At 38.1% G+C, this 25,533-nt stretch overlaps 1 protein-coding gene across 2 annotated transcripts in view; it reads right to left on the bottom strand.

Annotated features, from left to right (window-relative positions):
* Window positions 1-25,533, bottom strand: part of fstl5 (follistatin-like 5) — a 184,387-nt gene that overhangs the window by 36,036 nt on the left and 122,818 nt on the right. For both annotated transcript variants that reach the window (XM_073821086.1, XM_073821087.1), the window contains exons 7-10: window positions 22,692-22,858; window positions 11,850-11,970; window positions 5,864-6,025; window positions 3,751-3,885 (exon numbers count right to left, since the gene is read on the bottom strand). In XM_073821086.1, the coding sequence (XP_073677187.1) occupies window positions 3,751-3,885; window positions 5,864-6,025; window positions 11,850-11,970; window positions 22,692-22,858 (585 nt within the window). The remainder of the gene's footprint in view (window positions 1-3,750; window positions 3,886-5,863; window positions 6,026-11,849; window positions 11,971-22,691; window positions 22,859-25,533) is intronic.

Genomic DNA, 25,533 nt, shown 5'->3' with positions numbered 1-25,533 from the left:
AACCATAAAATTTGAATAAATATTTAAACTCTATTTAATTCATAATTGACATTAAGTTTATTTGTATATACCGTTCAATGGTTTGGGGCCAGAGAATGAGAATGAGTGGAATTGTTCTTCAGGGGATCTACAGCTTATCTGATACAATACTATAGTTGACAGCTGCATGGTTACAATTTTATCTCTAATAGTATCGATCTTGGAAGTAAAGTAGTTCATAAAGTCATTACCGCTGTGCTGTTGGGAAATATCATTGCCTGTTGATGCTTTATTTTTTGGTAATTTAGCCAGTGTATTAAATAAATATCTGAGTTTTTTTTATTTTAAACTTCTCAAACCCTACCGGTTAAGCCAGAAGTACACATTTTGGCCCGATTAAACAAATACAGCAATTTTTGTAAACAGCAGCTATAAAACTTACTGTATACTGTAGTTGTTTCTGCTCATTAAACTGGGAAAAACAATGCATTTTAATAGCGGAAAAAATACACACTTTAATTTAAACACCATTAGAAACAAAATTAGAAGACAGCATGCTATCATTGCAGCAGACTTTTTACTCAGTGGAGCTTAAGATTTGACTTTTTTTAGCGGACATCCAATTTCATGATCTCTAGAGCACCGTGGCTGGGCTGAGGGACACTGTCTGACCTTTAAATCTTAAGGAGAGAGAGAGGGGACCAAGATCATTATCTCCCCTATGAGTGCAGTGTGTTTTTCCCCACTGACCTGTAGAACAGCACTGACCTCAATTGCTGATGGCTGACCACCAACTTCACCTTGTTTTGCCCTTTAGATGTACGATTACTTTTATCACACGCCCCTACAACCTTTCAGAAGCTGTAATCCTCACTGTACATTCAACAACCAACACACAACTTTGTGCTATGAGCCCTAGCTTTGACTGGTCTGTATCAGTAGTCGTCTTGTGCAACCAAAACATCAATAGAAGCAGATTTCAAACATGCGCTATACTGTATAGAAACCACATCGCCCATACATAAGTTACTGAGCAACAAGGACAAATTCATTACACAAAGCTGGAGCAGCGTGCTAAAGGCTCATTGATATCAATAAAAAAAGATTTTAAATGTAGTGCTTGGGCACAAGTTGGAAATGCATTTGCCGGGCTGGTGCACTCTGTGGAAGCAGGGAGCCGTGTATCATCCCAGGCTTATGAGTTGAGACCTGCCGTTGCAGGAATAATGTAAGAGGAAATCCCAGCTGACAGTGCAGGATTGTTCCTCTCATGCACAATGAAAGCAATAGCACAGACTATCAAATCCAACCATTTATCCTGGCTTCAACAAAAGAGACAAATCAGAGCTACTCGTCACACCCACTAATGTATTAAAAGAACCCAAAGGGAAATTATTCGCTCATCTTCATGTTGATCAAAACCTGTATGACTTTCTTTCTTCTGTAGAAGTTTAAAGAATTATAAATATTTTAGCTGTTTGCATTTTGCAATTAATTATGCAATGAATAATGGTGCAATAATGGTGTCAACGTATCATAAAAGTGGTCCATTTTACTTGCGCAAGCTATACAATAGCTTTATGTGGAAAAAAAGTCTTCAATCATTGAAAATGCTGATGCCCTAGATCTCCTAGAGAGAACTCTAGAGAGTTCATAAAAGAAATGACAATGTTTGAACTGGGAATGAATTATTTTTTTAACTTGGCTCTTTTCAATGAATCCAACTGATTGGTTTAAATAACTGACTTAATAATTCAGTTTCAGCTCATTGTAGGTCAGTGCTGTTTATTGAACTATTAAAATCATTTATAGTAACTGAAATAAATGTAAGCATTTTAATTTACATTAAATAATGATCTGTTAATCATTAGGTAATGTCACGGTAAATACGAAGTCTGGGTCCAAAATGCAGGTTGAGTGATTTAATGAATTAATAACAAAATAAACAAACAAAGAGGCCAAACGGTACAAACTAAGAACTAAAACACAAAATAAACAAGATCTAGAACATAAACTTAAGTCAGGGAATTCAGGAACAGAAAAACCAACATGACACGAGACAATGCAGACATGAAGCAGGAGAGAAAGGTGAGAGTATTTAAAGACCGGATAATAGTGAACAGATGTGAGTGAATCGGTGTTAACGACAAGGACAGGTGAATGCTATCAGAAGTGCAGTGCAGGAAAGGGAAAACAGTGACCTCAGGTGGCTGAGGGAAGCCCCACAGCCCAGATCATGACAGGTAATGTTTAATAAGTTAATTAGTAAACATTAATGAGCACATTATCTCACATTTCTAACTATTGACATGGAATAGAAGATATTGTTGAATAAAGCTGTTATTTTTGTCTTCTTTGTCCACAAAATGTATTCTTGTAGCTTCATAATTTTACAGTTGAACCACTGATATCACATGGATTATTTTAACAAAGTTCTCACTATATTTCTGAGCCTTAAACGTAGTAATTACATTGCTGTCTATGCAGGGTCAGAAAGCTCCCAATCAAAAATATCCCAATTTGTGTTCCAAAGATGAACAAGGTTTTACGGTTTTGGAACGACATGAGGGTGAGCAATTAATGACAGAATTTTCATTTTTGGATGAACAATCCCTTGAAAGTTTCAATCAAAAAAAGAGTGAGCAACAAACCAAACTGAAAATATATTCTGATTTGTGACACATAGTGCATCTCTAGACACGCAGAGCTCACATTAGATTGCTTGAGAAGAAAACCTGAGTGAGATGGTCTACAGCGAGTGGTAAACCAGACAGCTGGAGGAGTTCACCTGTCAGAGAAGAGATCAAAGCGTCTGGATGAACTGACCCAGATCAGTGGGCAGAGCAATACTGAATCTGTGTAAATACTGTCATCTATTATGCATGTACACAAGACAGCACTGGTTCAGGTTGTATGACCTGTGAGAAAACCCTGGCCTTTTGTCTGCACAGTGTATTGCTCGGGCACATCTTGCTAAACTACAATAGCTAGACCTCTGAACTCAGTCTGTGGACTACATATCCCAACACCTCCGCAAATGCATTAGAGAAGATGTGACCGATGAGTGTATGGTGACCTGTGAGGTTACTCTGCATTCTTCACTGCCCACGACTTCATGGCTTCAATACAATAAACCACCTAAATGTAACCTCAAGCATTCATATAAACACATACACTACTGTTCAAAAGTTTGGGGTCAGTAATTAATACTTCTATTCAACAGTATATACCTCTTTAATGCTACGAAAGTTCAAATAAATGCTGCTCTTTTGAACTTCCTATTCATCAAAAAAAGTATTACTGTTTCCACAAAAACATTCTTAATATTGTGTCATTACCTGAATGATCCACAGCTGTGTTTTCATTATTATTATTATTATTATTATTATTATTTATTTATTTATTTATTTTTTTGTTTGTTTAGTGATAGTTGCTCATGAGTCTCTTGTTTGTCCTGAAAAGAAACTGCCTGCTGTTCTTGGTTCTTGGTTAGTATAGTCAACTGGTTGACTATATATATATATATATATATATATATATATCAAATTTTTCATACATTTTAATACAGTGTGCAATAAAACTGCTCACAAATAGTGAAATATCAGGCTTCTGGGACTCTTCTTCCATTATTGCATCTCCTTCTGTGTCTGTTATTATCTGAAGTTATCTGAAGTCTATAAACTATTAACGTTCTGATGAATAATGCAAAGAATCAGGAAGTGAAGTTCCATTAGAAGGACAGATGGGCTGCACATCATGACTTATACATACACGTTTTCCGAGCGGAGTCCTCCACAAATAGAGATGAGATATCCTCGTCCACTCCCGCCTCGTTACGGGCAATGCAGGTATAGGCGCCGGTGTCCTCGAAATGAACGTTACTGATGTGTACCTCACTCCCGTTAGCTGGAAAGTAAAAAAAAGACTGAAGAAAAAACTGAAGTGAACTTTTCTTCCATCACTTCTAAATCACTTGAGACAGAAGCGGCTCTATTCACGTAAGTTCTTCTAATGGGTTTGTAAAAAATGTGTTTGATAACGGCTGAAACATTTATAGTGTTCTCAAGTTGTCATGTTAGCTTTAGTCTGAACAGCTGACTTTGGAGGAATGTTTGTTGATGAGAGGCCCCACAGGGGGGATTGTGGGATTGAGTAAAGATCTAGATCTAGATCATGACAAACACGTCAATCACTGCTACAGTGCAACCAGAAGGCATCACAGTTATAAAAAGCTTCTTCAGAATGACAAGATCAACGTCTGCTTGTGTAAAGATATGGGTACATTTTTTCAATGTGAAATCAGCAAGAGTAAAGGCTTTTGTTGAGTACAGAGAACTGTACTGTCATTAGGCTAGGGAATTCCCTGAATTATAATCCACATATTCAAACACTTGGGATTTTTCAGTGAAAAAAAATCATAATACAGTTTAATTCAAAAGTTTACATCCCCTTTCAGAATCTGCAAAATGTTAATTTACCAAAAGAGGGATCATACAAAATGCATGTAAGTTTTTATTTAGTATTGACGTGAATAAGATATTTCACATAAAAGACATTTACATATAGCCCACAAGAGAAAATAGTAGTTGAATTTATAAAAATTAAGTTTACATACTGTACACTTGATTCTTAATACTGTGCTGTCACCTGAATGATCCACAGCTGTGTGTTTGTTTTGTTTATTTAGTAATAGTTGTTTATGAGTCCATTTTTTGTCCTGATCAGTTAAACTGCTTGCTGTTCTTCAGAAAAACCCTTTAGATTACACAGATTCCTTGGTTTTCCAGCATTTTTGTGTATTTGAACCCTTTCCAACAATGATTCCAATCTCCATTCCGTTCAAAAGTTTTCATCCCCAGCTCTTAATACATGTTTTCTCCTTCTAAAGTATCAGTGAGCATTTGAACCTTCTGTAATAGTTGCATATGAGTCCCCTCAGTTGCCGTCAGTGTGAAAAGATGGATCTCAAAATCATACAGTCATTGTTGGAAAGGGTTCAAATACAAAAAATGCTGGAAAAACGATGAATTTGTGGGACCTGAAGGATTTTTCTGAAGAACAGCAGGCAGTTTAACTGTTCAGGACAAACAAGTGACTCATGAGCAACTGTTGAGCTGTGGATCATTCAGGTAAGAACACTGTATTAAGAATCAAGGGGATGTAAACTTTTGAACCAGTTTACATTCCCTTGATTCTTAATACTGTGCTTTTTTCTGTGGGTTATTTTATAAATAACCCACAGTCTTGTTGACTATATGTAAACATCTTTTATGTGAAATATCTTACTGAGGTCTTATTGAGATCCCTTTTATTTTGGTTAAATAATTAACATTTTGTAGATTCTAAAAGGGGGATGTAAACTTTTGACCTCAATTGAATCTAATATAATATAATTACAAATCATCTAATAATTATATCTTATACTAGTCAAGGCTGCCTTTCTTTGATTAAAAATAAATGGAATGTTATTACAAAAGAAATCTGTTTTCAGGATTTGTTAATGAACAGAAAGTTAAAAAGATTGTTTACATATGATTGAAATATATATATTTTTTTGCATACTATGACTTTTGATCAGTTAAATGCATCCTTGCTAAATTAAAATTTAAATATAAAAAAGCAAACAGTCTAAAAGTCTGTGTTAACACACCTTTACTATTAAAATGTTATATTTAATTTGGCAGTGGAACAGCATTTTCTTCCTAAATATTTATTACTTAAATAAACTAAAGACTCTTGCATGGGACCATTAGGAACCAGTATCAAAATGATATAATTCTGAATGATTCCCATTCATACTTCATATACATTCCTTCTGTGTGAAAGTGTGTCGTTCTGTGCCATTAGCAGCATTTTTAGTGTTTCAGTGGTTATTTGTTTGTACCTTGAAGTGTGAGTTGTTTGGAGAGTTTTGTGGTGATATCCATGCCGTTCTTCAGCCATGAGAGTTGTGGGTCGGGGATGCCCTCGGCGTAGCACCGCAGACTGGCTGTAACCCCTGGCTCACGTGCCTGGCTCTCTGGGTACACCCGGATAACAGGTGGCACTATGAAAAAATCAGAGGAAAGGAAAGCAAAGTGAATGAATGAATAAATAAACAACATCCTAAATGGTTGGAATGGCATATATTGCTTTAATTGTTTGACTTTTGACTGTATATGCTACCAAATCACCACAGAAACTGAGCTTTTGAGGACGGCTGCAAACTGTCATAAATTATTAAATACATATCTCTTACAGTAGGAAGATAAAAAAATGCAAGCCAAGCATGATAATAATAATAAACATCTTTATTTAAGCAGTTTACTTTATTTTCAACTCTATATGAGAGGAAATGGGAGAAATGAGAGGAAATGTTTGGACAGCGGTGGCAGGGGCACCAGTTTGTAGCACGCGATGGGGGTTGATTTAATGAAATGCTTTGCTTCAAGGCACAGGGAGTAAAATCTGAGTCTTAAGCTCCCTGGGACTCAGACTATTTACTGTGGAGTTCAACTCAGGATTGGAAAGCAGAAATCATTGAGTGTAAAAATCGCGAGCTCAGGCCCTTGTGGTGTTCCAAGATCAGCTCATTGGTAATGAGCAGATTATGATAAACAGTAAACCGTGTGAAAACAAAGCCATGCATGATGGAAACGTAGAAAAGTATATCAGCATATTTGTGATACTGAGTTCAAGGAAGAAAAAGCAACATATTTAATATAATTTTAACAGCACATGTTTAGAAATCAATTTTTGATCGTATTTAGATTTTAATATTATAAGATAACTGTTGCAAGTGTTGACCAGCATTATGGAAAATCCCTTTACAGTTAAAGGGCATTGAACAGTTGAAAGGATAGTCTGACAAAGAAAGCACTTTCCTCAGTGGACAATCAAACTAATGTTTTACTCTGAATATTAGATTGAGCTGAAGAATGAATGCTGTTTCAGATGCAGGTAATCACTTATGCCGAGTTCAGACTGCACGATTTTCAAAGCAATCGCCTCACAGATGTTTTCACACTGTGTGACTATCTGGGGTAGCATTCCGTCGCTGCTGTGTTCACACTGCACGATGGATCGGCGACAGGGGGTTTCACACTGCATGACTTCACAATAGGAAGAATCGCTGACAACTTTGTCCCGGTTTGCAAACTACGTCTCACAACCAAACACACGCGAGAAGTGACATGGAAACAACGTGAGGTCAGTTGTGCGAGTTCTCATGTGAGACTGGGATTATTATAAAAAAAAATGGTAGCCCGCAAGAAGCTTGTCATACAGCTTGCATGTGCACTCATTTGCAGCGAAAAGAAAAGAAGCCGAAGCTATGCTTGTTGATATTGTGGTCTATACCTTTGTAACTCCTCCCCCAACTTCCCACTGGCCTGGATGTTGCTGTCTCATTGGCTGTAGGTACTCACCGATGTTATTTTCAGTCAGATCAGCTTTCACACGGCATGATTTTGAATCGCCAACAGGTCCAGATATTTAGCATGCCAAATATCTCACGGGTGTCGGCGACACGTCGGCGATTCTCTCAGATCGCGTCTTTGATATTTCACACTGTGTGATTGTCACTCGCGTGAACGAGCACCGATTTGCCTGTGATTTCGGGCATTTGTCGGCGATTTCTCAAAACCTGTCGGCGAGTCAAAATCGGGGCTAAAATCATGCAGTCTGAACTCGGCATTACTCAGCTGTTAAACTGTCAAACTGAGTTGAATCTGTGGTGGAATGGAAGTAGTTTACACAAAAGAGTGTTTTTAAGATACTTAGTGATTATTTATTATTTATTTACACATTTGTGCCATCAAACTGTTGTAAAAATTCAATATCACACTCGTAGCCAATGTGATACACTTTAATCATGTTTTGAAGCCATAAAAATGCTGTTTAGATAATTATTCACCATTATCTTTTATGGACAAAACTCGTTTTTGGACAAAAAACAATTTATATGGACTTGCTTCTGTGGCATTTTTGCTGGTTGACAGATCTAGTTTATTTTCACCTTCATTAGCCAGGATAATTTTCAATGAAAAAACAAACATACAAATAAAAAAATTACTGTAAATAACTACAGATGTTTTATTTCTAGGTTAATTACCCTTTTATTTAAAAAATATGATATTTTGGTTAAATGAGCTACACTGAAGAACATAACCAGTGCTCTCTCTCGTTCTTATTTTTTACTAAGCTCAACCTAGAAATAAAAATCCTTATGAAATGACATCTTTCTGTGTGTAGTTGTCTGTGTGTGTACCAGTATCTATCTTAGTGTGTGTTTTATTACCTGGGGATCGACTTGAGATTGTCCCCTGTGTGAAACGCATCAAAGCTGACAGCTCTATCACAAAATTCTCATGGCCTCTTGTCTCCTCCAATCTCCCTCCTTTTATTCCTCTGCCCTCCTTTTCTTTGTTTTCCTCAATGTTGATTTTCTGTGAGAATAAGCAAGTGTTTTGGCTCGGCAGCGTGTAAGTCTGCCATCACTGGACCGGATAAATTCTCTGTGTGTATTTGTTCCTCCGTGAAATTGAGAGTCAGATTTATTAGTTTATGTTTGTCTTTGTCTCTCTTGGTGTGCGGACGTGTCCATTACACGCGGCACGGAGAAGTGTGTGTTATTCTGGGGCTTTTGTATGTGCGTCAGTGCTGATGAGCTTTCAGTGTCCTCGATTAGAGTTTCCTCTCCATTTCACCACCTCTGAGACTCAGCAGGTCTCTGCGAACCTGTCCGACCCCTTTCATTTTCCCGGCTAACACTGCTCTCATACATCTGCGTGCTCCTCAGGGTCTTTAAAAATAACGGAAAATGACACCCACACCCAATACAAAAAATATATATTTATAATGCATCACAGATGTATGTGTTTTTTTTTCATCTGTTTTATTCACCTGAGCTAACAATCAGGCGAAACCCTGCATGGGAAACAAAGCAACTTCATTATATTGTCATTATTATAAATGAGAAAAATGAAAAAAAGGTGTTAAGGACAACAATTGAAAGCCAAAAGGTTGGTGGTCATTTACGTGTGCCATGGTGGAAATTAATTAAAAATTGTTTGTCTGCTATAAAGGAATGCTTTTTGCTTAAATTAAACTACACAGACGCAATACATATTAGCAAACTGACTGAGGACTGAAAAAAATAAAATAAAATAAAAATAAGACCAAACTATATTCCAATGCTCTTGGTCATCAGGAAGCATAATTAAGTAAAGACAGAGCACTAGTACTCTTGTGACTTAAAACACAAAAAGGGAACATGTGTCATCTCCTAATTAATTTTCAATTTCCTCCCAAATCTGACCATGATTAATTGCTAGGCAACATCTCCAGAGGCAAGTTCAAATGTTCTTTTTATCCAATTAAAATGTGATGTTATCATTTATGGCCATTTGATTACTCTGCGTTTCATATGTCAATGAGAAAAGGTGAGGGAAAAGGTAGCAGGAGTTCAAGATATGATGAAAAGCTTCATCCACAGAGAACCAGGACAATGCTAAAAGAACCTTTTGCCCTTTAGAAGAAAGTATGAAATTATGAAAAAGCACTTTTAGAGTCCCCATGAAATCAAAATGGATTTTTTTGGCTTTTAGTATGAATATGTTAGCCTTAAGGTTATCTATAAGCTAGAGTGTTTTAAAACAATGACACAGTTCTGATTTAAGCATTATATAAGACATAAGCATCCAAAACTTACAATCTCTAACTTTCTGCAATATGGATAAACGATTTTGATGACATCACCCTGCACTTCAGATTCTCATCAACCTTTCTGTCCAATCAAACGCACTCTAGAATCCAAAGCGTCCCACCCCCTACACTCTAAAAATCAATCACTTGTTCACAGAATTAGTATTATCTGTACGGTGAATGGCACGTTGTGCACTATATAAGGGATAGGGAATGATTCAGTGTAAATATGCTAACTACTGAGGTGAAAGAAGTCTGGTTTCGCGCTGTATCACAAGAACAGATCAGATCATATGTGCGAGTCAGCGCAGACCACAAAACATATCGGACCCATTTGAATTCTACACAGAATGGTATGTTTTATATCGGTACGGTTGAGCTTGTGGCTGTCGTATGCTGTCAAATGCGGCTTTACTGAGCTCAGTGGCTTTGGCCTAAATTATGATACATACAAAACATGATACATTAATTTTTTCACATTTTGTTTTGTTGCAGCATTATGTTAAACTGCTTTAAATTAGATTTTCCCGGCATCAATTTACACTTCATACACCATAATAATGACAAAGCAAAAACCACATTAGCAAATTTTACAAATTTATCAAAAATAAAACACTGAAATAAGAACCCTGCATAAGTATTCATACCCTTAACTCAGTACATAGTTGAAGCACCTTTACAGCCTCAAGTCTTTTTGGGTATGATGTGACAAGCTTTGCACATCTGCATTTGGCCTCACCTTTTCACCTCTCAAGCTCTGTCAGCTTGGATGGGGGCTGGCAGACATTTTCTAGAGACCTAGTTGTTCCAATCGTCTTCCATTATGGATATTGGAGGCTACATGCCTCTGTGAACCTTCAATGCTGCAGATTTTTTTCTGAACTCTTCCCTAGATCATTGCCTTAACACAAGTCTGTCACTGAGCTCTACAGGCAGTTATCTTGACCTCAGGACTTGGTTTTTGCTCTGATATGAATTTCAGCTGTTAGACCTTTTCTAAGAGGTGTGTGCATTTCTAAATCATACTCATTCAAATGAATTTGCCACAGTTTAACTCCACTCGAAGTGTAGTAACATCTAGAAGCAATATGAATGCTCCTGAGCTAAATTTCGTGTGTCCCAGAAAAGGCTATGAATACTTATGCAACGGGATCTTTTCAGTTTTTTATTTTTAATAAATTTGCACAAATGTTAAAAACCTATTTTTTGCTTTGCCATTATGGAGTAGGGAGTGTAGACTGATGTGGGGAAAAAAGTAATTTAAAGTAGTTTAACATAAGGGAGCAACATAACAAAATGTGAAAAAAATGAAGGGGTATTAATAATTTCGCAAGGCACTGTATCCTGCCCTGTCTTTCTGTTTCAGTCAACTCAGAATAATGCTGCCATCACATGCTATCGGAATTATCGTAAATACTAGTTTCCTAATCTAAAATTTGACGTAAACTAGGGCTGCAACGATTAATCGAACGATGTTGTGAGGCGCGTCTAGACAATGAAGCCGGTACTTTGATTAGTAGTAAATCTCCATCACGTGTCACGAATTCGATTTTCAGCGCGATTTGGCGTGGCTTGTCAGTGATTTACGGCGGGGTGTTTGAATTGCCGCTCCAGCTGAACGCACGTGATGGAGATTTACTACTAATCAAAGTACCGGCTTCATTGTCTAGACGCGCCTCACAACATCGTTCGATTAATCGTTGCAGCCCTAACGTAAACGCATCTCAAGTCTTATTTACTACTGGCAAATTTGGAAAAAACTTTTGATACCAAAGTTTAAACATTGCTGCTGTCAATGCTGTTCTCACAACAACTACATCCCTTTGTCTTGTCGCTAAAGTAATGTATTTATAGGCTAGATATGAATGATCATTTGAAACAGTGAAATAAGCATGTATTTGACAGAAATTCCAGAATTGTCAGCAAACTGCATATGTAGCTGCGTGAATGTTTATATGAGTGTCAACCAGTGGGATGCTACATTTTATTCTTTCCAACATTAAAGCACTTGAATACGACAAGATCGTAATCGTGACTTCAAAAATGGAAAATTTCTGATAGCATGTGAAGGCAGCATAAGAATGCATGTTTCAAAGCACTTCAACAATGATTGGTCAGATCGCCTCTCAATCAAACTCACTGTGAAGGGTCAGTTTTGCAAGTGAATGTGCTTGTACATTACATACCATTAACCTGCAGGGTGTGCGTTTGGAAAAGCTGCTCGTAGCCGTCTGCATGGCAGGTGTAGTTGCCCATGTGCGTTGTGGTCACCTTGGTAATGTACAGCGATCCATCATCTCCGAAATCCTGTTAAAAATACACAAAACCACCATCACCGTGACCTTACAGAGTGAAAGATTATGACACACAAGTGCAAACAACAGCCCAGAGCTGGAAATGTCAGAGTGTACTCCTATAATCAACGTTAGCTTGAGTGCATAAATCTGCAAATAAAAACATGGAAGCGCAATCAAGCATACAGATACTGGACTGAAAAGAGAGCAGCTTGTGGTGAAACTCTGAAAAGAAAACAGCGAGGTACTGAGAGAGAAAGAAAAGGAGAATGAGGATAGTTAAAAAACGAGGTAATCAATAGGAGCAGATTGCAGAGGACATTTGCATCAGCTCTGCTGCAGGCCGTCATTAAAGCTCTACACACACCATTTATTCTCCACACACTGCTTCTGAGAAAAACAACAAACTTAAAGGTACAGTTCAACCTAAAATCTACATTTTGTTACCATTTACTCACCCAATCATTTTGTGTATGGCTTTTTTACTTTTTTTGGGTGATTTTCATTGTATGGACCAAAAAATAAATAAATAAATAAATACTTTGTGTTCTGCATACGAAAAAAGTCATACAGGTTTTAAATCATATGAGAATGAATAAATAATAGAATTTTATTTTTTGATGAACTCCCTCTTTAAAATAGGAGCAATAGAGAGATGCAACTGAAAATGAAAATTAAGTCTCCCAAATGATAAAAGAATTACATTCAGAAAATTCTCAAATAATTAGGGCTGCCAACCGATAAAAGAATTACATGACAAACAGACTAAATGCAAATAATTGCATATGTTATTAGCTGCTAAGAAAAGCTCCCAAATGAATACAATTCAAATACATTACACTATTGTGCCAGATAAAAGCATTAAGTAGACATTAAAATGACTGTTTCTACATTTGATCAATGTGGAATAGCAGTTAGGCTGTGTGTTAATATGCACTAGTAAGAATGTGAAACTCTCACTACAGGCCACGACCTTGATCATGCAAATAAACAAGCCCCTTTCCTCACAACGTGCTGTTAATGAGTGAAAACAACGGTACAGAAAAAGAGCATTTTATTAAGAGGCAAAACAGAGGAGCCTCTGAATATGAAATAAAATCACTTCACACCAGTCATTTGAAAGTCTAATAATAAGAATAGAAAAAAAGAAGAATCAGTGCATAGAGCAACAAGCTGAATCAGAGACAACAAAGGCTGAAGAGAAACACCATCAATGTCTAAACAAAACCCCATGAAGCTAATGAATTCAAACGCCATTGTTTTTACAAGGTCAACTGGCCTGTCCTGACATCCTGATGCTCAGGAACACACAAGTATTCCTTCAAGGACGATTCAGATGGTTCTGATTAAATATGTTAATTTTGATTTGATTTGATTAGGGTGCAGAATCCAGATAAAGCCAGAATTACGCAGCATGACCGAAAAAAATAATGCACTCACATGTATGCACACAAAGCCATAGTGAAAGTGTGCACCAGTATTAGGAGAATTATAGGTGCAGTATGTAATTTTTTGCATTAAAACACCTGATTCAAATAATACATTTGTAGATATTCAGGAAACATGCTTTACATACTTGTTTCTACGAAAAACAATGCTACAGCCAGTTATTCTCCTTTAAAAATGTGCCTTCCATGCAGGGTTGCCAGGTTTTCAAAACAAAACCCACCCAACTGCTACTCAAAAGTAGCCCAATCACATTTCGAGGTGATTCCCCCATTAAAAATCATATTCCTTGTGGTAAAACACGTGGGGTTCCCCTGGTAAAATTCTCATTCCAGGGTATAAATATCATGTTTTTGGAGTCACTTTAACCCACGGACATGAAAAACAACCAGCAATGTTAAAGTAGCCCAATTCCACTGAAAAAATGTTTCGGAATGTCTGTTTTTGATTTGGTCTGTGTGAGTCCACTTACAGTTTACCCAATAATATTTCAACAGCCTGGGGTTGCCAGTTTGCATAAAACTCCACATACGGCAGCCACTGAAGCGAGCAAACGAAATCTAGGTCAAAGATTGCAGATTCTATCCAACCTAAAAAGCCTTGGCATCCATTTAAAAAGCTCCATGACCACAGCATATTATAATGCAGATAAATCAACTCAAATAATTAGGGCTGCCAAACGATAAAAGAATTACATGACAAACAGGTTTTCACAACAAAACCGTACAATTGCTACTTAAAATTAGTCCAATGGCGTTTTGAGGAGGGTCTCCCATAAAAAAAAATCGCATTCCACAGTGTAAAATACAGTTCCCTTCCGAGGGAACTCTCACCGCGTCCCCTAGGGGTCGCTATTGGGGAACGCCGCAGCGTGACTCGTGTCTGAAGAATGCATATGAAAAAACTACATGAAATGGCTGGCGACAGCGTATGACGTCACCGCGGCGGGACCACCGCTGCTGGTGCGTCACTACCGGGCTTCACTGTATAAAGAGGCGCCGGTGTAAACACACATCCTCTTCGTCGTCTTCAGCTTCTCTTTGTCTAAGAGTGCATGTATTCTCTCACCGGAGGCCTGCGTGTGACGTGTGTGGTAATCTGATACCCGCACTTTCACACGGTCCAAACTGTGCGGTGAGAACGCAAGCAACATTAGCTCTTGAGAGCGTAGAATGCAATCAGTGCATTCATTGCTTGTTTGTAACGAGAGGCACGCTCTCATACCCACTTGCATGACTCTCAGCTATGTGGGTGTGGTAAATTACAGCACGTTCAGCTCCCGAGGGAACTAATGGGACTCATCGCAAAAACGCATTTGCAAAGGAGGGAGGTGAGTTTCTCTGTTCCTCATTTTGCGTGAGTGTGTTTGCCTCCCGTGGCATTAACTAACGTATTTGCGGCGTCGCCAGCGGCTCCTTGCTTGCTTTATCCCTGAGGGAATTTGGCGCTTGGGCGGAGTATGTTTAGCTCCCGCGAGAGCCGAATATGTGCTGCGCGTCGCGATTGTGGAGTTAATTAACCGCCAAAAAAAAAAAAAAAAAAGGGGGATTTCCTGAGACCAGTTCAGCCATGATTATGGCAGGACAGTCTTATTAACTACAGCTGTCTGAGGCTAGCTGTGTGTTAATTCTCCCCCTGTAGGGTCTGGAGGCTTTTGGTCAGTTTTCACCTCTGGTGGTCCTTCCTACACACACAGATATCTGAGAATGTCTGTGTGTTGGCTTACTGAATGCTCCCCTTTAAGGGTTTTTGAGCAGTTCTCTTTAAGCTCTTGCCTAGATGGTGCTGTCTCCCTGCTATGGTTTTAAGTAGACAGCCCACTCTGTTGGTTTGGGCTGCTTTTAGGAGGACAAACCGGAGGTCTTTCACTGATCTGTTAGTTTTCCAGGCTCATTGGCCCCAACAACACGAGCTCCCTGCACGCTCCTTGAACCTATGACTTCTTAGCGGTCCTTATGTCCCATAGAACCTCCATTACTGATGGTCTGGATTTTAACTCCTTAAACAGGTTTTGTTTAAGTTTGAGTTAAATGCAGGTCACTTATGGGTGAGTACGATCCATTTTTTTCTTTTAATACAAGAAAAGGAACTTTATACTGTCTCAGGCCTGTGTGTTGTGTTTTTGCTTCTCAGAGAAAATTATGACGAGTCTACGGCAGATGCTCTCCCTCTGATCCTATGGATTATGGTTACGGCAGTGTTCGTCCTCTCCATGCCACAGGTCGTGCGGTAAACCACCCGTACAGCATATGTTAGACACAGGACTTATGTCCTCTTCAAGGTAAGCTCCCTAAGTTTCTTTCTTAGGATTGCCCTTGGCATGTTTAACGCTGTCCTTTGCAGGCCTTTTGTGAGAATCCCTCTTCCAGACCCTCTCTGTGGACTCCAGATCCTGGAGTGATCTCATCAGCTGAAGGTTCTTTCCAGCACCTCCTGAGTTTTTGTCTCCGAGGAGCAATTTCTCAGTCCTCCAGTTCCTGCTCTGGGAAATTTATGTCCTGTTGAGACAGGAACATAAGTCCACCTAGACTGGTCTCTGTCGATCCCCCTGTTAGCCCGAGGGCAGGGTCGTTTCGACCTAAGTAGTACTCCCCTTTCCGCGGAAAGGGTTTTTCAGAGTACCGCTTTTCGCTGACAAAGCCAGGTTTTCCTCCTGGTTCATCTGGGTTAGAAGCCTGTCCCTCTTGTCCAGGATGATTCTCACTCTTCAGGCCTCACGCACGAGCTGGGCTCTCCCCTTTCCGAGGAAAGGGTCCCTAATGAGCGCCCTCTCGGCTGGATGGGCGTTCCTCCCTGGCCTTCAGGGTTAGGAGTCTGTCCTCATGACTTCCAGGACCTTTACCCCTCACGCACGAGCTGGGCTCTCCCCTTTTTGAGGAAAGGGTCCCCAACGAGCGCCCCCTCGTCAGGACGGGCGTTCCTCCCTGGCCTTCAGGGTTAGGAGTCTGTCCTCATCACTAACCAGGAGCTCTCCTTTCTCAGGGCCTTGAGATGACTTTGGTAGCTCCACTTTCTACGGAAAGGGTCCTCTAGAGCACCACCCTCTGGCGGGTTTTGGTCAGATTCCCATTTTATTGGGTAGAGTCTGTCACCAGGCTTCCTGAGTCAAGCATGATTGCTCCCCTTTGAGAAGGGTCCCACTTAAGAGCACTGTTCCTGGCAGGGGAAGTAGGCTCCCCTTCTGAGGAAGGGTGAAATCTATTCACATCCACTATCATGATGGTCAGTAGCTCCATGATTTCATCAGTCGACTAACAGTTTGCGGACTGTCTGTCCTGATTGGGGTGTAGCATTGCTCCCCTACTAGGGTAAGTGTCCCACGTTGAACACCTGGGCACTTTCTGAAATCCACAATAGTGGTAAGTGCGCACACAATCCCTGTGCACTTCCTAAAATCCACATAAGTGGTAAGTCCCCACCAAGTTTCTGGGTTCTTCTCTAAAATCCTATACGGTATGGGTTACGCGGTCCTTCGTTCCCATTTTTGAGTTGGTCTAAAACCCCGGTCTCCCTGGGTCCAACTCCACTCAATATCACCTTCGATATCTCCTGACCATCTGTTATCCAGGGTGTGTTACCTGAGGGTAACCCCTGCTAGAACGGTTTCTGTCCTAGGACAGATCTGCTAGTCTCTATCTTGAGTCAGTTCACAGAGGGAACTAGACTCGGTAGTATTGGCAGTTCCTGTTCTAAATAAGTCTAAGTTAATACTTAGCCGTTTCCTGATTGATTCAACCTGGGACCTGAAAAACAACCAGCGGCAACTTGCAGGGAAAATTGCAGACTTGGCAACACTAATTCCGTCTCGGAATGTCTGTTTTTGATTTAATTTGTGTGAGTCTGCCCACTTACAGTTTACCCAATTAACTTTTGAAAGCCCGGATTGCCAGTTTGCAGAAAACACAGCATACTGCAACTAGGAAGTGAGCAAATGAACTGGGTCACAGATCGCAGATTGTACCTGACCTAATAAGTCTCGGCATCCATCTAAAAAGCAACCAGCGGCAACAGTGTTAAAATAACTCAATTCTGCGGCAAAACTGCAGACTTGGCAACATTGATTCCGTGTCGGAATGTCTGTTTTTGATTTGGTCCGTGTGAGTCCGCCCACTTATAGTTTACCCAATAAAATTTTGAAAGCCCGGGTTGCCAGTTTACAGAAAACACAGCGTACTGCAACTAGGAAGTGAGCAAACGAACTGGGTCACAGATTGCAGATTGTACCCGACCTAAAAAGTCTTGGCACATTAAGTCTGAGGAGAAAGGTATTACATACTGCACCTTTAAACTGTAAGTAGTAACGCTACTGTTAAATAGCATGGCAATAACTATAATAATTTTAATTAATGAGTGCCAGTGTAGAATGATGGTACATTACTGGTTTTAATGTGACATTATATATTGTGCATGCAACTTTAAAACCAAACAAATCGAGGCAATAATCAAACACACTCCCAAAACAACTCTCTCAAGTGGAAAGTGTGATTTCTTAATGGCAATCAGTTAATTCAGATGATTAATTTTAACTGATTGACAAAAAAGATTCATTTGATTCCCTATGTGACATTTCACATGATTTTACAGCTATATATTTAATTTAATGTTGCCATATTAGAATTTATATAATTTATAACCTAATGCAACTGTATTTAGTTTAAATCTGTCAGTTTCAAAGTTTACCCAACAGTGGTTTACACTACAGTGTGTTATAAGGCATATAATATACAGCAAACTGCTGCAAAATATAACTCCAGGGTATGGCATCCCTCATGGTAAATGAACAGAGAAATAGGATGTCTTGAAGAAGCGCTGAAGAGTGCAAACCACCAGCTCCTTCATTTCCCTTGACTCTGAACCAACTCAATAGTGCAGGCACCTTAACCTGGTCTTCAGATTTGTAAGTCACCGAGGGTTAATTGTGGTGTTAGAACTGATTAGCTTCAGGGTTTTCTGATTTTAGCAGCTTAAAGGCATGCAGACCCAAAAACATGAACCTACCTGAGAAGGGATCTGCAGAAAAAAAATCAATCCAAACAACAACATTTCAGTTTCAAGAATTGTTTTAGGTGCAAAGTGAAAATGTCAACATGCAAAGATTTCTGTTCTACATGAAACAGTTGTCACATTGTAGTGATTAGACATCTAGTTTGAACCGTTTTGAATCTTCTTGATTAATGTTAAAAAGGAAATATACAATCTGGAATATTACGGTGTGAGACCATATGCTAGCTCAAACAATTTGTCCTGCGGATCCTTAATAAAGTTTTGCCCACAGTTTCTACTTTAGTCTCTAAATCCTCTTCCTTTGTTTTATGTATTCAGGCAGCGTTTTATAATAATGGCCATGTGGTGGTCTCAGTTGCGTCCCATGACGCAACGCTCAGCAAGATCCCTCATTTTCAGCACATTAATGTGCGCAAGATGCTTCCTTACATTTACAAAATTACTTAACGAAGTTACCTCTAACTATACTTGGATTAATGAGGTCTCTCTGACAGCAGACTAAAAAGCAGACACAGAAAAGAAAGAAAGAAATGCTGAAATTAAAAATAAAACTATTTTATTTATAATACAAATTAAATTCGCTGAACTCAAAGTAGTTCACTTCCAGAACAAAATGTACAGATAATTTACTCACCCCCAAGATGTTCATGTCTTTCTTTCCTTCTTTCTCTCCATATAGTGGACTTCTATGGTGCCCCCGAGTTTGAACTATCAAAATTCAAAGGGCCTTCAAAGGGCTTTAAACGATCCCAGCCGAGGAAGAAGGGTCCTATCTAGTGAAATGATCAGTTATTTTCTAAAAATAACTGACAATTTATATATTTTTTAACCTCAAGTGCTCATTTTGTCTAGCTATGCTTGAACTCTGTGTATTCTGATTCAAGACAGGTAGGGTAGTTCGAAAAACTCCCATCTCATTTTCTTCTCCAACTTCAAATTTGTCAGAAAATCCTTTGAAGCGGCATTTAAACTGCATTTTGGAAGTTCAAACTTGGGGGCACCATAGAAGTCCACAATATGGAGAGAAATCCTGAAATGTTTTCCTCAAAAAACATAATTTCTTTACAACTGAAGAAAGAAAAACATGAACATCTTGGATGACAAGGGGGTGAGTAAATTATTTGTAAATTTTTGTTCTGGAAGTGAACTTCTCCTTTAACCCCCAACTATACCTGAATAAAATAAAATAATAAATAAAATAAAATAAAAGAATAAAATGTTAATGCAACTTGTCATGACAAACATACATATATAGTGCTCTGGGAATGCAGAGACTACCTCAAAGGTACATGAATGTTTTTCTGCATAAGTCTTCTGGTTTAGGTCAGCCAGCTTTGCTGTCCTAAAGGATTGTCTGTGGCTTGTGGAGCTACTGACATTTAAACAAGCTTTCCTCTGAGTCCTTAGATTATTCATGTAGATGCCACCATCTTGTGTGCGTGTGCATGTCCCATATGGCTTATATTGTGGTAGAGACTGCAGGGTGAAGGTTCTAGAGACGGCTCTTGGCAGCCACAGACTCTTCCTCATTTAAAAGCCTCATAAACTTTTAATGCATTAAGGATGACACAGAGGCTAGTGTTGACTCAATTGTCGAATACCCCAGTGAGCCAAGCTTTTGGCTGGTCAAATATACAGGCTCTCAATAGAAATTAAAGTACACTGTAACATGAAGAATGAACAGCTTTGCTCTACACTACATGCCGCAAATTTAAAAAAATGAAAAATAAAAAAATAAAGGATTAGTTCACTTTCAGAATAAAAAATTCCTGAATAATTTGCTCACCCTAATGTCATCAAAGATGTTCATGTCTTTCTTTCTTCAGTCGAAAAAAAATTAAGGTTTTTGAGGAAAACATTTCAGCACTTTTCTCCACATAACGGACTTCAACGGAGATCAACAGGTTGAAGGTCCAAATTGCAGTTCCAATGCAGCTTCAAAGGGCTCTACATGATTCCAGCCGAGGAATAAGGGTCTTATCTAGCGAAATGATTGTTCATTTACTAAAAAAAATTTAAATGTATATATTTTTTAACCACAAATGCTCCTCTTCCACTATATCTCACCACCACGCATTCTGTACTCATGCAAGTTGTAAGCAGAAGTACTGACTAGGGGTGCACGATGAATCAAAGGCGATTTTCATGCGCATTTTGTCAGTAAAGCCGGTTGTATAATCAATAGTAAATCCCCAGCACCTGCTTTCAGATGTAGCAGCGTGTACTACACAGAACTGTAGTTCACTGACAAGCTGCGCTATATTGTGCTCATTATCGCAGACGATTTAATCACACGATAATGTAATCGAAAGAAATCGTTCTGTGATAACGACAGCTGTTTGCGTAGCTTCTCAGTGAACTATGGCTCTGTGTAGTAAATGGCGCTACATCTGAAAGCATGTGAAAATACCACATTTAATGACATATTTTTACTCCAAACTCACTCATAATGTCAGTCGAGTGTTTGAAATAAATCTTTCTGTGAGATGATGTGGCTTCTAACACAAAATAAGGCACACAACATATTTCATAGTATTCTAAGCAGTGATAAAGGCATTGCATTATAAATATACTTTATTATAATGAAAATTATAATAAGAAAAACTTAGATAAACCATATTTGTCGTAGTCGTGTGTTTATTAATCACGTTGAATCAATGAAAACTGTTAAATCTTATGTTTATTCAGCTGACGCGATATCGGCATTTCCTGGGTTTCTTCTTCCGTGTGTATTTGGAGTATCCACGTGAGATCGAGAGCGCCCTCTGGCCTTCGGATGGAGATTTACTGCTGATCACAGAATCATGCTTCACTGAAAGATATGCATGACAATCGCAGCTTCTGCTTAATCGTGATTGCGATTTCATTTCCATTTATCATGCAGCCCTAGTACCGACCCAGCTTTTACAAAGCAAATGTACAAAGAAAGTCAAACGCCAGTTTCAAAAAAAGGTAAAACAACGATGACAGACGATTTTGAAGTTGGAGGAGAAAATGAGATGGAGTTTTCCTCCATACTCTACCTTTTTGAACCGAAGTGACTTTTTCAGTGTGATTATGTAATGCGTCGTAAACAAACATCGCAGATCTAGTGCAAGACGTGCATTTGTGATTTAAAAGTATAATGTTTATTTAAAAAAAACCAAAAAAAAAAAAACCAACTGATTGTTTCACTAGATAAGACTCTTATTCCTTGGCTATCATGTAGAGCCCTTTGAAGCTGCATTGAATCTGCAATTTGGACCTTCAACCCATTGATACCCATTAAAGTCCACTATATGGAGAAAAATCCTGGAATGTTTTCCTCAAAAACCTTCATTTCTTTTCGACTGAAGAAAGTCAGTCACGAACATTTCGGATGACAAGGGAGTGAGTAAATTATCAGAAAATTTGAATTCAGGAGTGCACTAATCCTTTAAGATAAACACTAGTGTTTTGGGAATACAAATTTCCTTTTGGCAGACTGCAAACTCATAAACTTACCTATAAATATTTAACACTTTAATGAAATTGTATTCATTTATGTTAGTCAGACTGCATTTCTTCCCTGCAGCATATCCCCAGAGAGACATACCATGTTCTCTATGCTGTTTTCATTTATTTAAGTACTTCTGTTTAATTCTTATGCTAACCGTTCTTTTCGTCTTAAATGACTTCATTTCATATTGGCTCAATCAAGCATCATAAAAGACTGCCAAACCCATTTAGTTTCTCTTGAGTATCTTCTCTCTCAATCCTCATTTACACTAATGTGCTTTCTATTGAGTTGTAGCCGTGTTGAGTGATGTTGCGTTACAGCACGAACATTTAAAACATCACTCATATCTCAATTTGGTATCGTGGGGCCATATTCCATCAGCCTGGGTTGGTTAAGGTTACTGTAATAAATATATATTATAGCTGGAGCGTGGCACAACTGTAAAACATCTGAAAACTCTGAGACTTTAATTTGAGCTCTTATTGTCTTATTTATGGGCTTCTTTTGTGAAATCCCACCTGGTTTCACTGAGTTCAAAGCACATTAAGAAAGATAAAGTGAATTAGATTGAACATCGAATGATCCCACACCATGTCAAATCATTTCAAAACAAGGCTGCTGCTGAACGTGCGTTTGCACTTGTGTGTCAGTTTATTGGCTTGAAAGTGCCGCCACTTGCTTTCAACAGCTTTAAAAAGGTAGCTGATTGAAACGCTTTCCAGATGGCTTGTACATAGACATGCTCAACCCGGGTAAAAGCAGAGTGTGACGGAAACTAAATAAGGTGAAAGAGGTGCGTCACTCACGTTAATATCCTCCAGCTCCAGCATGTTGAGAGCATGGTTGTTGCGTCTCCAGATGATTGGTGGACGCTGGTCTCCTGTGATGGCACACGTGAGTACGGCACTCTGACCCACTGTTACCGTGGTGATGCTCAGCTTCTGGTCTTCAGGAAGGCTAAGCTGATAGACCTCTGAGAAACAACAGGGAGAAAGTGTGGCTTGTTCAAGTTTGTTCACTAGGTGTCCACATCAGCTATTAAAATCTATTTCTAGCTTACTTTTGTTCACAGAAAATGATTTGGCATTTCAACATCGCTCCAGTTAGTTTGACTACCTGTGATTTCTAGTGAGAACATCAAACTGTTCTCAGATGCCACATTACTGGTGTGAATATCACTTCCTGTGACACCTAGCACTTCATTAAAGCAACAAACTGTACTGCAGACAGTTACGAACATGTGTAGAGTAAACGAAAGGTTAAAAGACTTTTTGCTCTAGAAGTTGGGCTGGTTTAGTGATAACATAGATGCCTCAATTTTTAAAATGCAAAAAGAATAAATGAGCTACCCTTGTTATGGCCTGACTGAGAAACAAAGATGAGATTATTACACTTTAAATCTAAATTGACACTAAACACATACTTTCAAATAATTAAAAAGTAATGCAAATGACTATTATTATTATAATCTATTATTATTTTTTTTAACAATAATATTCCAAAAGACCATGTTTTGCTAAGATCTCGAGTAAAGGCTAATTGCACAAATATCCTCATGTGAAAATGGGTCATGAACATTTTCGAGTCACAACATTTTTTGATAGAAAAAAATGCATATGTACCCTGCATATGTATTTAAAAATACCATAAATGTAGTACATGAATTTTTGAACTGTTAATTCAATGTTTTTATGATTTTATACAGTACACTCATTTCATTTTACTTACAAAACTTTGTTATTGTTAACTAAAACTAAAACCAAAACTACAATTATTAAAATAAACATACATTAATTTCATGCTAAGTATACTACACATACACTGCCCTCCAAAAGTTTGGAAACACCCCTGGCAAAGTGTGGTTTTGGACGATATCAGCATAGTGTGCATAATCTTTTGGCAATCCTTCAGAAGGCTTGGAGCAATATATCAAGTCAATGTTTGAAGAAACTGACAGCTCGGATGCCCAGATTATGCAGAGCTATAATAGCTGCTAATAGTGGATATTTTGATGAATTGAAAGTTTTTTTTTTCCTATGTATATCCTGTTTATGTAATAAAATATGTTTTTGTAGTTTGTGTTGTCCGATATCAGTGCAAAATTATCACAAATTAAAAAGGATTCATGCCAATATTGTCCAAAACCCCACTTTTGTAGGGCGTTTCCAAACTTTTGGAGGGCAGTGTACATTTACATATTATGTATTTAATAAAAAATACCCTGCAATTGTGCTTTTACTATACTAAATTGGTATATTTAAAGCTAATTTTGTACTTAATGCACTTTAATTGTGTGTAAGTAGTGCAAAAGTCCAACTAAAGATATACTTAAGTATATTTGATTGTGCTAAAGTGGCACTATTACAAGTACAGTATAGGTACACTTAAAATATTTCGCATTTAAAGACCGATATTATTTAAAGATCATACAATCCTCATCAACTGTGAAATTAAAAAAACATTTTAGACTTAATATTACGAAATGTGCATTGTGCACAAGTAGGACTCCAAAAAAGTTAAAATACAATTTTTATATTAGTAAGTCTCGAGCAATATGTCAGTAAATATGTAAATAGACTTGAACTATATATAGCATAACAAAATGAAGTTTAAATCTATTACTTTTTTACTAGGGAAGTTAAGGTAAAAAACAAAAAACAAAAAACAAATAACTAATAAATATCGAAATTATCGAAATTATTGAAAAACGTTTAAGCACGAAAATTAATCAAACTAAAATAAACTAAAGCTATACAAAAATATATTATATAAGCATTTTTAAATTAATATATATTAAAATAAGTCAAGGCACTAACAGTTTAAACAGTATATTTTATTTGTGAACTTATGTTCAGCTATTCTTTTTAATAGTTAACTTTTAACGGTGTTTGAATCAGTCATCAAAGCTTGGTAAACATTGGTCACACTTAAGTACAAGATACTTAAATTTTTTACCAAGCTGATTACTCACTAAAAACTCCTGCAGATCATGTTTTCATTCCATTTTAAATCTTATTTCATCGTAACAAAATGGTTATATCTAAGTGTCAATGGTTTACTTACTTTTTAAATTAGCTTTTCCATTAACGCCATTATATCATTTATTCAGACTGATTTGCAAACACGCACAAACACAAGAGGCAAGATTGATCGCATGAACCAATCACAGCTGAACATAACCAGTGATATCCAATCACATTGCGATGGAGGCATTGCCTTCACTCACGTGACTTTCCCCATTCATTTTCAATTACCCCCCACCAAACTCACAGCACGCTTTAGGGGGTCTGTTAAAACTCAATGGGCTCAGGGGAGGGACTCCAGCTGTAACTTTACCTGCTGGTGTTGCTGAAAAACAGGTGATTTATACATTTAATATTTTGCAATATTGGCATTGTTTAATTTTTGTACTACAATTTTTTTCTCATCCAATATTTTGAGGAGACAATGCCTCCCTTGCCTCCTCAGAGGAAACATGCACGGAAATATTAATGTCAGATATCCTGCCCACATAGGTAGCTCATGTCTCCAACAAGCCTTTGAGTTTTCTAGCTCTGAAATGTCACCAACCACTTTTCTCATATACAAACAAACACAAACCTGGAGCGGGACAAGGATAACAAACAAACCCCTGACCCCCAAATCTAT

The sequence above is a fragment of the Garra rufa genome, chromosome 16 (assembly GCF_049309525.1).
Source record: "Garra rufa chromosome 16, GarRuf1.0, whole genome shotgun sequence".
Lineage (NCBI taxonomy): Eukaryota > Metazoa > Chordata > Actinopteri > Cypriniformes > Cyprinidae > Garra > Garra rufa.
The sequence above is the reverse complement of the archived record's forward strand: the minus strand, read 5'-3'. Positions and strand labels throughout refer to the sequence as shown.